Source organism: Pseudophryne corroboree, chromosome 1, assembly GCF_028390025.1.
Source record: "Pseudophryne corroboree isolate aPseCor3 chromosome 1, aPseCor3.hap2, whole genome shotgun sequence".
In the NCBI taxonomy this organism is placed as follows: domain Eukaryota; kingdom Metazoa; phylum Chordata; class Amphibia; order Anura; family Myobatrachidae; genus Pseudophryne; species Pseudophryne corroboree.
The window spans coordinates 1,226,613,723-1,226,625,840 of NC_086444.1; the positions used below are offsets into that span (position 1 = coordinate 1,226,613,723).

The window sequence follows — 12,118 nt, forward strand, 5'->3', positions numbered from 1 at the left end:
GGGGGCATGATATGGGAGGAGAGTGGGGGGGGGGGCATGATATGGGAGGAGAGTGGCCTGGACATGATATGGGAGGATAGTGGGGGGGACATGATATGGAGGAGAGTGGGGGACATGATATGGGAGGAGATAGGGAGGAACATGATATGGGAGGAGATTGGGAGGAACATGATATGGGAGGAGAGTGGGGGGGCATGATATGGGAGGAGAGTGGCCTCGACATGATATGGGAGGAGAGTGGGGGGACATGATATGGGAGGAGAGTGGCCTGGACATGATATGGGAGGAGAATGGGGGAACATGATATGGGAGGAGAATGGGGGAACATGATATGGGAGGAGAGTGGGGGTACATGATATGGGAGGAGAGTGGGGGGACATGATATGGGAGGAGAATGGGGGAACATGATATGGGAGGAGAGTGGGGGGACATGATCTGGGATGAGAGTGGGGGGGACATGATATGGGAGGAGAGTGGGGGGACATGATATGGGAGGAGAGTGGGGGAGACATGATATGGAGGAGAGTGGGGGAGACATGATATGGGAGGAGAGTGCATTATCGGTCCCAGTGAGCGTAGACTTTGCATGGCTCCAGCTAATCTCCTATTAGGAACTCTGCTTACTGCACCTTTAGACTGCAATGCGCTCTCTGTCTGTCACAAATACCCAAAGCCAACATTCCCATCACACACCCATGAGCATTTTTTTTTTTTTGCGTTCAGGCTGTGGGTGGGGAGGTTAGGGTTAGGCATTAAGGGGAGGGTAAGGCTGCAGGAGGGGAGGTTAGGGTTAGGCATTGGGGGGAGGGTAAGGCTGCAAGAGGGGAGGTTAGGGTTAGGCACTAGGTGGAGGGTTAGGCTGCAGGAGGGGAGGTTAGGGTTAGGCTGCGGGAGGGAAGGGTTAGAGGTAGGCTATAAGAGGGGAGATTAGGGTTAGGCTGCGGGAGGGAAGGGTTAGAGGTAGGCTATGAGAGGGGAGATTAGGGTTAGGCGCTAGGGGGAAGGTTTGGCTGCAGGAGGGGAGGTTAGGGTTAGGCTGCGGGAGGGAACGGTTAGAGGTAGGCTATGAGAGGGGAGGTAAGGGTTAGGCTGCGGCAGGGAAGGGTTAGAGGTAGGCTATGAGAGGGGAGGTTAGGGTTAGGCGGCGGGAGGGAAGGGTTAGAGGTAGGCTATGAGAGGGGAGATTAGGGTTAGGCTGCGGGAGGGAAGGGTTAGAGGTAGGCTATGAGAGGGGAGATTAGGGTTAGGCTGCGGGAGGGAAGGGTTAGAGGTAGGCTATGAGAGGGGAGGTTAGGGTTAGGCTGCGGGAGGGAAGGGTTAGAGGTAGGCTATGAGAGGGGAGGTTAGGGTTAGGCTGCGGGAGGGAAGGGTTAGAGGTAGGCTATGAGAGGGGAGGTTAGGGATAGGCTGCGGGAGGGAAGGGTTAGAGGTAGGCTATGAGAGGGGAGGTTAGGGTTAGGCGCTAGGGGGAAGGTTTGGCTGCAGGAGGGGAGGTTAGGGTTAGGCTGCGGGAGGGAAGGGTTAGAGGTAGGCTATGAGAGGGGAGGTTAGGGTTAGGCTGCGGGAGGGAAGGGTTAGAGGTAGGCTATGAGAGGGGAGGTTAGGGATAGGCTGCGGGAGGGAAGGGTTAGAGGTAGGCTATGAGAGGGGAGGTTAGGGTTAGGCGCTAGGGGGAAGGTTTGGCTGCAGGAGGGGAGGTTAGGGTTAGGCTGCGGGAGGGAAGGGTTAGAGGTAGGCTATGAGAGGGGAGATTAGGGTTAGGCTGCGGGAGGGAAGGGTTAGAGGTAGGCTATGAGAGGGGAAGTTAGGGTTAGGCGCTAGGGGGAAGGTTTGGCTGCAGGAGGGGAGGTTAGGGTTAGGCTGCGGGAGGGAAGGGTTAGAGGTAGGCTATGAGAGGGGAGGTTAGGGTTAGGCTGCGGGAGGGAAGGGTTAGAGGTAGGCTATGAGAGGGGAGGTTAGGGTTAGGCTGCGGGAGGGAAGGGTTAGAGGTAGGCTATGAGAGGGGAGGTTAGGGTTAGGCTGCGGGAGGGAAGGGTTAGAGGTAGGCTATGAGAGGGGAGGTTAGGGTTAGGCTGCGGGAGGGAAGGGTTAGAGGTAGGCTATGAGAGGGGAGGTTAGGGTTAGGCTGCGGGAGGGAAGGGTTAGAGGTAGGCTATGAGAGGGGAGGTTAGGGTTAGGCGGCGGGAGGGAAGGGTTAGAGGTAGGCTGTGAGAGGGGAGATTAGGGTTAGGCTGCAGGAGGGAAAGGTTAGAGGTAGGCTATGAGAGGGGAGGTTAGGGTTAGGCTGCGGGAGGGAAGGGTTAGAGGTAGGCTATGAGAGGGGAGGTTAGGGTTAGGCTGCGGGAGGGAAGGGTTAGAGGTAGGCTATGAGAGGGGAGGTTAGGGTTAGGCTGCGGGAGGGAAGGGTTAGAGGTAGGCTATGAGAGGGGAGGTTAGGGTTAGGCTGCGGGAGGGAAGGGTTAGAGGTAGGCTATGAGAGGGGAGGTTAGGGTTAGGCTGCGGGAGGGAAGGGTTAGAGGTAGGCTATGAGAGGGGAGGTTAGGGTTAGGCTGCGGGAGGGAAGGGTTAGAGGTAGGCTATGAGAGGGGAGGTTAGGGTTAGGCTGCGGGAGGGAAGGGTTAGAGGTAGGCTATGAGAGGGGAGGTTAGGGTTAGGCTGCAGGAGGGAAAGGTTAGAGGTAGGCTATGAGAGGGGAGGTTAGGGTTAGGCTGTGGGAGGGAAGGGTTAGAGGTAGGCTATGAGAGGGGAGGTTAGGGTTAGGCTGCGGGAGGGAAGGGTTAGAGGTAGGCTATGAGAGGGGAGGTTAGGGTTAGGCGGCGGGAGGGAAGGGTTAGAGGTAGGCTGTGAGAGGGGAGATTAGGGTTAGGCTGCAGGAGGGAAAGGTTAGAGGTAGGCTATGAGAGGGGAGGTTAGGGTTAGGCTGCGGGAGGGAAGGGTTAGAGGTAGGCTATGAGAGGGGAGGTTAGGGTTAGGCTGCGGGAGGGAAGGGTTAGAGGTAGGCTATGAGAGGGGAGGTTAGGGTTAGGCTGCGGGAGGGAAGGGTTAGAGGTAGGCTATGAGAGGGGAGGTTAGGGTTAGGCTGTGGGAGGGAAGGGTTAGAGGTAGGCTATGAGAGGGGAGGTTAGGGTTAGGCTGCGGGAGGGAAGGGTTAGAGGTAGGCTATGAGAGGGGAGGTTAGGGTTAGGCTGCGGGAGGGAAGGGTTAGAGGTAGGCTATGAGAGGGGAGGTTAGGGTTAGGCGGCGGGAGGGAAGGGTTAGAGGTAGGCTATGAGAGGGGAGGTTAGGGTTAGGCTGCGGGAGGGAAGGGATAGAGGTAGGCTATGAGAGGGGAAGTTAGGGTTAGGCTGCGGGAGGGAAGGGTTAGAGGTAGGCTATGAGAGGAGAAGTTAGGGTTAGGGTGCGGGAGGGAAGGGTTAGAGGTAGGCTATGAGAGGGGAGGTTAGGGTTAGGCTGTGGGAGGGAAGGGTTAGAGGTAGGCTATGAGAGTGGAGGTTAGGGTTAGGCTGTGGGAGGGAAGGGTTAGAGGTAGGCTATGAGAGGAGAAGTTAGGGTTAGGGTGCGGGAGGGAAGGGTTAGAGGTAGGCTATGAGAGGGGAGGTTAGGGTTAGGCTGCGGGAGGGAAGGGTTAGAGGTAGGCTATGAGAGGGGAGGTTAGGGTTAGGCTGCGGGAGGGAAGGGTTAGAGGTAGGCTATGAGAGGGGAGGTTAGGGTTAGGGTGCGGGAGGGAAGGGTTAGAGGTAGGCTATGAGAGGGGAGGTTAGGGTTAGGCACTAGGGGGAGGGTTACGGGTTAAGGATAGTCACTGCTGGAACTGCTGCAGTAACAGCCACTGTGAATCCGTAAGACATTGTTGAAGCTTCAGGACCCGCAGCACCAGATAAGTCACCACTAGACTACAAGGAATGTTTTGTCGACATTCTAATCATGTCAGCATTTCTATTGGCTATATCCACATTATTAATATTATTAATAATAATAATAATAATAATAATAATAATAATACATACATAATAATACATCCAGTGCACCCAGACACACCTCACAGACCCCAGGCCAACATTGCTGTGTGACTGGCCGACCCACCAAGGTCCTCTGTAATCTAGCTGCACCGATATGCAATATGTAGCACCTATCCTTGTGTATTACACTCCTATTTCCCTACATAGTGTGCGAGCAGGGCCCTCCTACCTCTTTCTCTATCTGTTATTACCAAGACTTACTACGCCGTAAGACTGAGACCCTGGCATGACACAGAGACCCCGGCATGACACGGAGACCACGGCATGACACGTAGACCCCATGCATGACATGGAGACCCCGGTATGACATGGTACTGTAAATAGTCCTTTCTGTATCCAGCCAGTCTCTCCCTTGGCCACGGTGCGTGGATTGTGAGATGAGCCCCTCACCCATCTCTCATGGGGGGTCATTCCGAGTTGTTCGCTCGTTGCCGATTTTCGCTATGATGCGATTTGTTGCTAAATGCGCATGCGCTTAGTTATTTTACTAAAAACTTAGCAGTTTTGCTGTGGCTTCAGCGGCGCTTTTCAGTCGCACTGCTGATCGGTGTGTGATTGACAGGAAGTGGGTGTTTCTGGGCGGCAACTCAGCGTTTTCACGGCGTTTGCAAAAAAAACGCAGGCGTGTCAGGAAAAAATGCGGGAGTGTCTGGAGAAACGGGGGAGTGGCTGGCCGAACGCAGGGCGTGTTTGTGACGTCAAACCAGGAATTAATCGGACTGAGCTGATCGCAATCTGTGAGTAGGCCTGGAGCTACTCAGAAACTACAAGGAATTATTTAGTAGCAGTTTTGCTAATCTTTCGTTCGCAATTCTGCTAAGCTAAGATACACTCCAGGAGGGCGGCAGCCTAGCGCGTGCAATGTTGCTAAAAGCAGCTAGCGAGCAAACAACTCGGAATGAGGGCCATGGTTCCTAACAGACAATGCTGCCACCTGCAGGATCAGCGAGCAATTACAGAAGCCATTCGCAAAGATAAAGCTTAGATTTTTTTTTACTTAGGGGGGCTCATGCCTAAATCTGAGCTACAAGCATGGCTGGCATAGTGTGCTCATATTCTGCTCCTGCTTTCTGCATTTATTCCCCAATTGCAATAACCCCAGATTCTAAAAACCTCAATAAACTCTTGATGGCTGCTGCGTCACTACAGCTTCCTTCCTCCCTGGGTGTAACAGCGGCAGCTCTGGATCCAGCACAGTATATACACAGAGTCAGCTGGCCGCAGTTCCTGTTACTGACACAGCTCGTGTGACTGCACGTGACGCCTTTCCTGCATATACCGCAACATGTATCTCCCAGTCACGGCGGCTGGAATTTAACACAATGTGAATATCATGACCGATGTGAAAACTACAGTTGGCAATTTACTAAGCAGCGGGTTTGCTGGCACTTGGAACCCACTAGAACCTGCCACAGATTGACGGAGGTTTTAAATCCCCTATCCCACCGCAGACTTGCCACAATCCCGCCGCGGTTTGCAAGTCTGCACAGGAACAAGCAAAAATAATGGTGTGGAGATCTCCCCTATTTCACCAGCCTGCTCAGCCCAGGGCTAGGATTCCTAGAGAGTTGGGACCCCCCCTTCAAAAATGGGGTTCCCGGCTTCATAAGGACAAGCAGCCGTGAGCTGAGAGCCCCCTGAGGCTTTTGTTGCGGAGGCAATTAATGCATTAATAATTATTAATAATAATGTTCTTTTCATGTGGATGCAAGGCTGCATGATGGCACTTGGAGAACTACAAATTCCAGCATGCTCATGTAAAAAAAAAAAAATATAATAATAATAATGACAGGACACGCACACTGTAGAAGTATTTAAAAACACATTCCCCCAAATATCCCTCGTTTAGACATTACACAATCCAGGGGGACACGCCCTCTTCTACCTCTGTAGCCGTCCACGGACCTGCTAAAATAATATATATATAAACAACAGAATTCAGCTGCACTCTCCTAAGAGCGACAACAGATGCACTGCCCTCCAGGGACCCCTACAATTATACTGATCTGGTAAATGCAGATGGCATGGCGGCGCTCGGGCACAGGACTGGGACATGAAAGGCCCACAGGGGGAATGCTATAATAGGGGCCCATGTTTTGAGTGTGGCCAGTCTCCTTCCGGGGTGCGGTCAGCCGCCACAGAGACTTGTCTAACCATTAGAAAGTGCATTATCTGGGCCCCTTGATAAATATACACAGCTAGTGCATGCAGGGTAATGTAGCAGAATAATAACAGTAATGCACTGTCTGTAGAGAATACACCTTAGTCCTGTGCAATATAAGGTAACACATGTACTATACAGCGCACTTCCTACGTTACACCGCTGGGTGGCGCTGATCCTATGTGTGTACTATACAGCGCACTTCCTACGTTACACCGCTGGGTGGCGCTGATCCTATGTGCGTACTATACAGCGCACTTCCTACGTTACACCGCTGGGTGGCGCTGATCCTATGTGTGTGTACTATACAGCGCACTTCCTACGTTACACCGCAGGGTGGCGCTGATCCCCTGTGTGCGTTGGTAATAGAAGTTACCGCTTCATACGCTGGAGGAAATGTCACGTGACTCCTCGGGTAGCGCGCCTGTACTACAATTCCCGTCATGCAGAGCGGGTGTGGCCGGAAGTGAGTGTGAGAGTGAGAGCTGGAGATGTCGGGGAAGAGATAGGAATGTGTGTGGCCAGAGTTGTGAAAGGAGAACGTGGGTCCGGGGTGTCTCAGGAGGGCAGTGTGGGACTGAGGTGTCCCAGCTGAGCGGTACAGTGCCTGAGGGGCCCCAGGTGAGCAGTACAGAGGCTGAGGGGCCCCAGGTGAGCAGTACAGGGGTTGAGGGGCCCCAGGTGAGCAGTACAGAGGCTGAGGGGCCCCAGGTGAGCAGTACAGAGGCTGAGGGGCCCCAGGTGAGCAGTGCAGGGGCTGAGGGGCCCCCAGGTGAGCAGTACAGAGGCTGAGGGGCCCCCAGGTGAGCAGTACAGAGGCTGAGGGGCCCCAGGTGAGCAGTACAGAGGCTGAGGGGCCCCAGGTGAGCAGTACAGGGGTTGAGGGGCCCCAGGTGAGCGGTACAGGGGCTGAGGGGCCCCAGCTGAGCGGTACAGTGCCTGAGGGGCTCCAGGTGAGCAGTACAGGGGCTGAGGGGCCCCAGGTGAGCAGTACAGGGGTTGAGGGGCCCTCAGGTGAGCAGTACAGAGGCTGAGGGGCCCTCAGGTGAGCAGTACAGGGGTTGAGGGGCCCCAGGTGAGCAGTACAGAGGCTGAGGGGCCCCAGGTGAGCAGTACAGAGGCTGAGGGGCCCCAGGTAAGCAGTACAGAGGCTGAGGGGCCCCAGGTGAGCAGTGCAGGGGCTGAGGGGCCCCCAGGTGAGCAGTACAGAGGCTGAGGGGCCCCAGGTGAGCAGTACAGGGGTTGAGGGGCCCCAGGTGAGCGGTACAGGGGCTGAGGGGCCCCAGCTGAGCGGTACAGGGGCTGAGGGGCCCCAGCTGAGCGGTACAGTGCCTGAGGGGCTCCAGGTGAGCAGTACAGGGGCTGAGGGTCCCCAGGTGAGCAGTGCAGGGGCTGAGGGGCCCCCAGGTGAGCAGTACAGAGGCTGAGGGGCCCCAGGTGAGCAGTACAGAGGCTGAGGGGCCCCAGGTGAGCAGTACAGGGGTTGAGGGGCCCTCAGGTGAGCAGTGCAGGGGCTGAGGGGCCCCAGGTGAGCAGTACAGGGGCTGAGGGGCCCCAGGTGAGCAGTACAGGGGTTGAGGGGCCCTCAGGTGAGCAGTGCAGGGGCTGAGGGGCCCCAGGTGAGCAGTACAGGGGCTGAGGTGCCTCAGGTGAGCAGTGCAGGGGCTGAGGGGCCCCAGGTGAGCAGTGCAGGGGCTGAGGGGCCCCAGGTGAGCAGTACAGGGGCTGAGGTGCCTCAGGTGAGCAGTGCAGGGGCTGAGGGGCCCCAGGTGAGCAGTACAGAGGCTGAGGGGCCCCAGGTGAGCAGTACAGAGACTGAGGGGCCCCAGGTAAGCAGTACAGAGGCTGAGGGGCCCCAGGTGAGCAGTGCAGGGGCTGAGGGGCCCCCAGGTGAGCAGTACAGAGGCTGAGGGGCCCCAGGTGAGCAGTACAGGGGTTGAGGGGCCCCAGGTGAGCAGTACAGAGGCTGAGGGGCCCCAGGTAAGCAGTACAGAGGCTGAGGGGCCCCAGGTGAGCAGTGCAGGGGCTGAGGGGCCCCCAGGTGAGCAGTACAGAGGCTGAGGGGCCCCAGGTGAGCAGTACAGGGGTTGAGGGGCCCCAGGTGAGCAGTACAGGGGCTGAGGGTCCCCAGGTGAGCAGTGCAGGGGCTGAGGGGCCCCCAGGTGAGCAGTACAGAGGCTGAGGGGCCCCAGGTGAGCAGTACAGAGGCTGAGGGGCCCCAGGTGAGCAGTACAGGGGTTGAGGGGCCCCAGGTGAGCGGTACAGGGGCTGAGGGGCCCCAGCTGAGCGGTACAGTGCCTGAGGGGCTCCAGGTGAGCAGTACAGGGGCTGAGGGGCCCCAGGTGAGCAGTACAGGGGTTGAGGGGCCCTCAGGTGAGCAGTACAGAGGCTGAGGGGCCCTCAGGTGAGCAGTACAGGGGTTGAGGGGCCCCAGGTGAGCAGTACAGAGGCTGAGGGGCCCCAGGTGAGCAGTACAGAGGCTGAGGGGCCCCAGGTAAGCAGTACAGAGGCTGAGGGGCCCCAGGTGAGCAGTGCAGGGGCTGAGGGGCCCCCAGGTGAGCAGTACAGAGGCTGAGGGGCCCCAGGTGAGCAGTACAGGGGTTGAGGGGCCCCAGGTGAGCGGTACAGGGGCTGAGGGGCCCCAGCTGAGCGGTACAGGGGCTGAGGGGCCCCAGCTGAGCGGTACAGTGCCTGAGGGGCTCCAGGTGAGCAGTACAGGGGCTGAGGGGCCCCCAGGTGAGCAGTACAGAGGCTGAGGGGCCCCAGGTGAGCAGTACAGAGGCTGAGGGGCCCCAGGTGAGCAGTACAGGGGTTGAGGGGCCCTCAGGTGAGCAGTGCAGGGGCTGAGGGGCCCCAGGTGAGCAGTACAGGGGCTGAGGGGCCCCAGGTGAGCAGTACAGGGGCTGAGGGGCCCCAGGTGAGCAGTACAGGGGTTGAGGGGCCCTCAGGTGAGCAGTGCAGGGGCTGAGGGGCCCCAGGTGAGCAGTGCAGGGGCTGAGGTGCCTCAGGTGAGCAGTGCAGGGGCTGAGGGGCCCCAGGTGAGCAGTGCAGGGGCTGAGGGGCCCCAGGTGAGCAGTGCAGGGGCTGAGGGGGCTCCAGGTGAGCAGTACAGGGGCTGAGGGTCCCCAGGTGAGCAGTACAGGGGCTGAGGGTCCCCAGGTGAGCAGTGCAGGGGCTGAGGGTCTCCAGGTGAGCAGTGCAGGGGCTAAGGGGGCTCCAGGTGAGCAGTGCAGGGGCTGAGGGTCCCCAGGTGAGCAGTGCAGGGGCTTAGGGGCCCCAGGTGAGCAGTGCAGGTGATGTGCGGAGCCCCAGGAGTTCAATACAGCTGTTGAGGGGACCCAGGAGGGAGTGGTGGTCAGAGGGGCAGCTTGGGGCTGAGAGGTTCCCAGGAGGGTAGTACAGGGGACACGGCCCCCCCCCCCCAGGAGGGCAGTAATGGGACTGAAGGGCCTCTGAATGAGAGACAGAGGGGCCCCATGAGCAGAGTGTTTCTTCTGAGCGAAGTTATCTGACAGTGAGTTAGATGCATACACTAACAAGGCCTCTGTACAATCCGCTGTTCAGTGCAACTCGGACAATGCTGGCTTACTCATTAATGCCGTGGTTGCCTGGTGCTGAGAGGAGATTGGAGAGCCAGAAGTTCACAGAACCTCAGGAGAGACACATCTGTTATTTATTTGTTACCAGTTATTTATATAGCGCACACATATTCCGCAGCGCTGTACAGAGAATATTTGGTCATTCACATCGGTCCCTGCCCCAGTGGAGCTTACACTCTATATACCCTATCACATGTACACGAGCACACATTCACGCTAGGGTTAATTTTGTCGGGAGCCAATTAACCTACCAGTATATTTTTGGATTGTGGGAGGAATCCGGAGTACCCGGAGGAAACCCACACAAGCACGGGGAGAATATACAAACTCCACACAGGGCCTTGGTGGGAATCGATCCCATGACCTCAGTGCTGTGAGGCAGTAATGCTAACCATTACACCATCCGCACTGCCCGTTATCCAAGTGTAATGCATTTCTTCCTGCCCCCTACCCAATCCCCCAAATGCTCATCGCCATGAGAGCGAGCAGTCTCCCTGCCATAGTGATCCTGAGTATATGTACTGGGAGCAGCTCCCCTCCCACTGCGCCAGCGTCCTCTCTCCTGCCAGATCATAGACCCACAGTGACCTCATCAGCATCAGGTGCCGGCCCCTCTCCGGGCTGCGGGGTCACGCTGGCCGTCACATTTACCTCTACATCTGTGCGCCTGATCCGCTGCCCCTTATTTCCCTTAGAGCGTAAGCTCTTGTGAGCAGCAGCCTCTCGTCTTCTGTTTTGTTGTTTATTACTATACAGATGGAGCCCTCCTCATCTATCCCTTTAATAGGATTAATTCATCCAGTGCAGTCGGACTTAATCCCCTGCTGTATTGTTCTCTCTGTATTGTATTGCAGCTGAGAACAATAGATGAAAGGCTTATGCTAATAAACCTTGGTGCACCTAGGTGCACCTGAGAATACTAGATGGGCGAGGCTCCATCAGTAGTGTTGTCATGGTACGTTTGGTTCCCCGAGTATACTGTTATTATCCTGTTACTTAGATAGCGCTACCATGTCACACAAGGCTTATATAGATAACCGCTATAATTCCTTCCAAACCATCTGTTTCCAGAGCCATACCATGGTCTACGGGTTCATTATCCACACAGTGGGGACGGGCCCAAACGGGAGCCCCAAGCCGTGCCGGGTCCTCTACTCCCGAGTCTTCCATTGTGACCTGGTGGATGAGAAGCTGCTGTCGGGGGAGGATGAGCTGGAGCAGGAGATGGTGAGACGGAAGGATCAGATCGCTGTCGTAGCCAGGTGAGGTATAGACCGCTCGTGGCCCAAAACCACACAACAGGTCGCCTCCTGTGCCCCATAATATTAACGGTGGGGTGTAAACCTTAAACTACTGATCAATAGACGTGACTGTGATCCGGCTCTCTCTTGCAGGCAGGCCGAGACGATGTGTCAGCTGAGACGTCAGGTGTCTGGGCGGCCAGCGAGTGACTTTATTGTCCATTCGTCAGACGAAGCCGTCTCTCTCCACGAGGAGGATGTTGGGGTGTTCGGGCTGTCAGCGGGGGACCCCTTCTACCAGGAGATGGCTGTCCTGTGGGTGGGGGTGTATTCTCTGGTCTTCTCACTGATCTGTGATCCTCAGGACAATGTCGCCTTGGCTGAGAGCACCCTGAGGATGGTGGTGAAGTATCTGGTGGACTCTCTGAAGCTCCTGACTCACAGCAGCAACGCCATCCTCCGAGCGGACAAGATTCAGATGGCTCTGGACAAGTTTATTCCGCAGGGGCAGCTGCTGTTCCTCAACCACCAGGCGGTGCAGGTCCTGGAGAAGGAGCTCAGCAACGCACTGACTCTCTAGTGACTAATCGCGTTCATTCTGCTCAGACGAAACTGGACTCCATCTCGTTACAACCACCCTGCTCTTACGTACTATACTCTCTCCCATCAGACTCTTCCCACGTAGACCAGGAGCAGAATCGGGCAGCACATTCTCTGCAGGTTGTTCAGCTATGGTTCCCACAATGCCTTGCTTCTAATTATGCCCAGAACTTGTACATGAATCGTCAGTAAATGCAGAGGTCGTGGCTCCAGCTTACAGTGTGTTCTATCAGCGCCTCCATGGGCTGTAAATGAGATTAGTCGTGTCTTGTCCTCCTTTATTGTCATAACGCCTGCACATGCCTTAGTGCTGCACAGATGTCTATTCATACACATTATTACCTGCGACACATGAGCTTACACTCTATCGCCGCTACATATGCACATCGGTGCTGTCTTGGTGAGCAGCCAAGTAATCTAGGTTTATGGACCATGATAGGACACTCTAACATGGGGAAAACAAAGTTCATGGTTGATCAGCGCAGGGGGCTTATTCAC

At 56.4% G+C, this 12,118-nt stretch overlaps 1 protein-coding gene across 4 annotated transcripts; it reads left to right on the forward strand.

Annotated features, from left to right (window-relative positions):
• The first annotated feature begins 6,569 nt into the window (after positions 1 to 6,569).
• On the forward strand, positions 6,570 to 11,832 carry AP5S1 (adaptor related protein complex 5 subunit sigma 1). 4 transcript variants are annotated; one of them, XM_063925374.1, is made up of 3 exons: positions 6,570 to 6,646; positions 10,851 to 11,041; positions 11,174 to 11,832. In XM_063925374.1, exons 2-3 carry the CDS (start codon positions 10,860 to 10,862, stop codon positions 11,598 to 11,600), a joined length of 609 nt encoding a protein of 202 aa, XP_063781444.1. In that variant the 5' UTR covers positions 6,570 to 6,646; positions 10,851 to 10,859; the 3' UTR covers positions 11,601 to 11,832. The 4 variants fall into 4 exon arrangements, with proteins under 4 accessions (XP_063781444.1, XP_063781441.1, XP_063781443.1 ...); XM_063925371.1 differs by lacking the exon at positions 6,570 to 6,646 and adding an exon at positions 6,653 to 6,801; XM_063925373.1 differs by lacking the exon at positions 6,570 to 6,646 and adding an exon at positions 8,346 to 8,976.
• Positions 11,833 to 12,118: the final 286 nt, after the last annotated feature.

Bases quoted from the DNA above. Each gene is read 5' to 3' on its own strand.
- AP5S1 (XM_063925374.1), top strand. From the start codon at position 10,860: ATGGTCTACGGGTTCATTATCCACACAGTGGGGACGGGCCCAAACGGG. The intron at 11,042-11,173 runs GTGAGGTATAGA...TCTCTCTTGCAG, and splicing joins CAGATCGCTGTCGTAGCCAG to GCAGGCCGAGACGATGTGTC.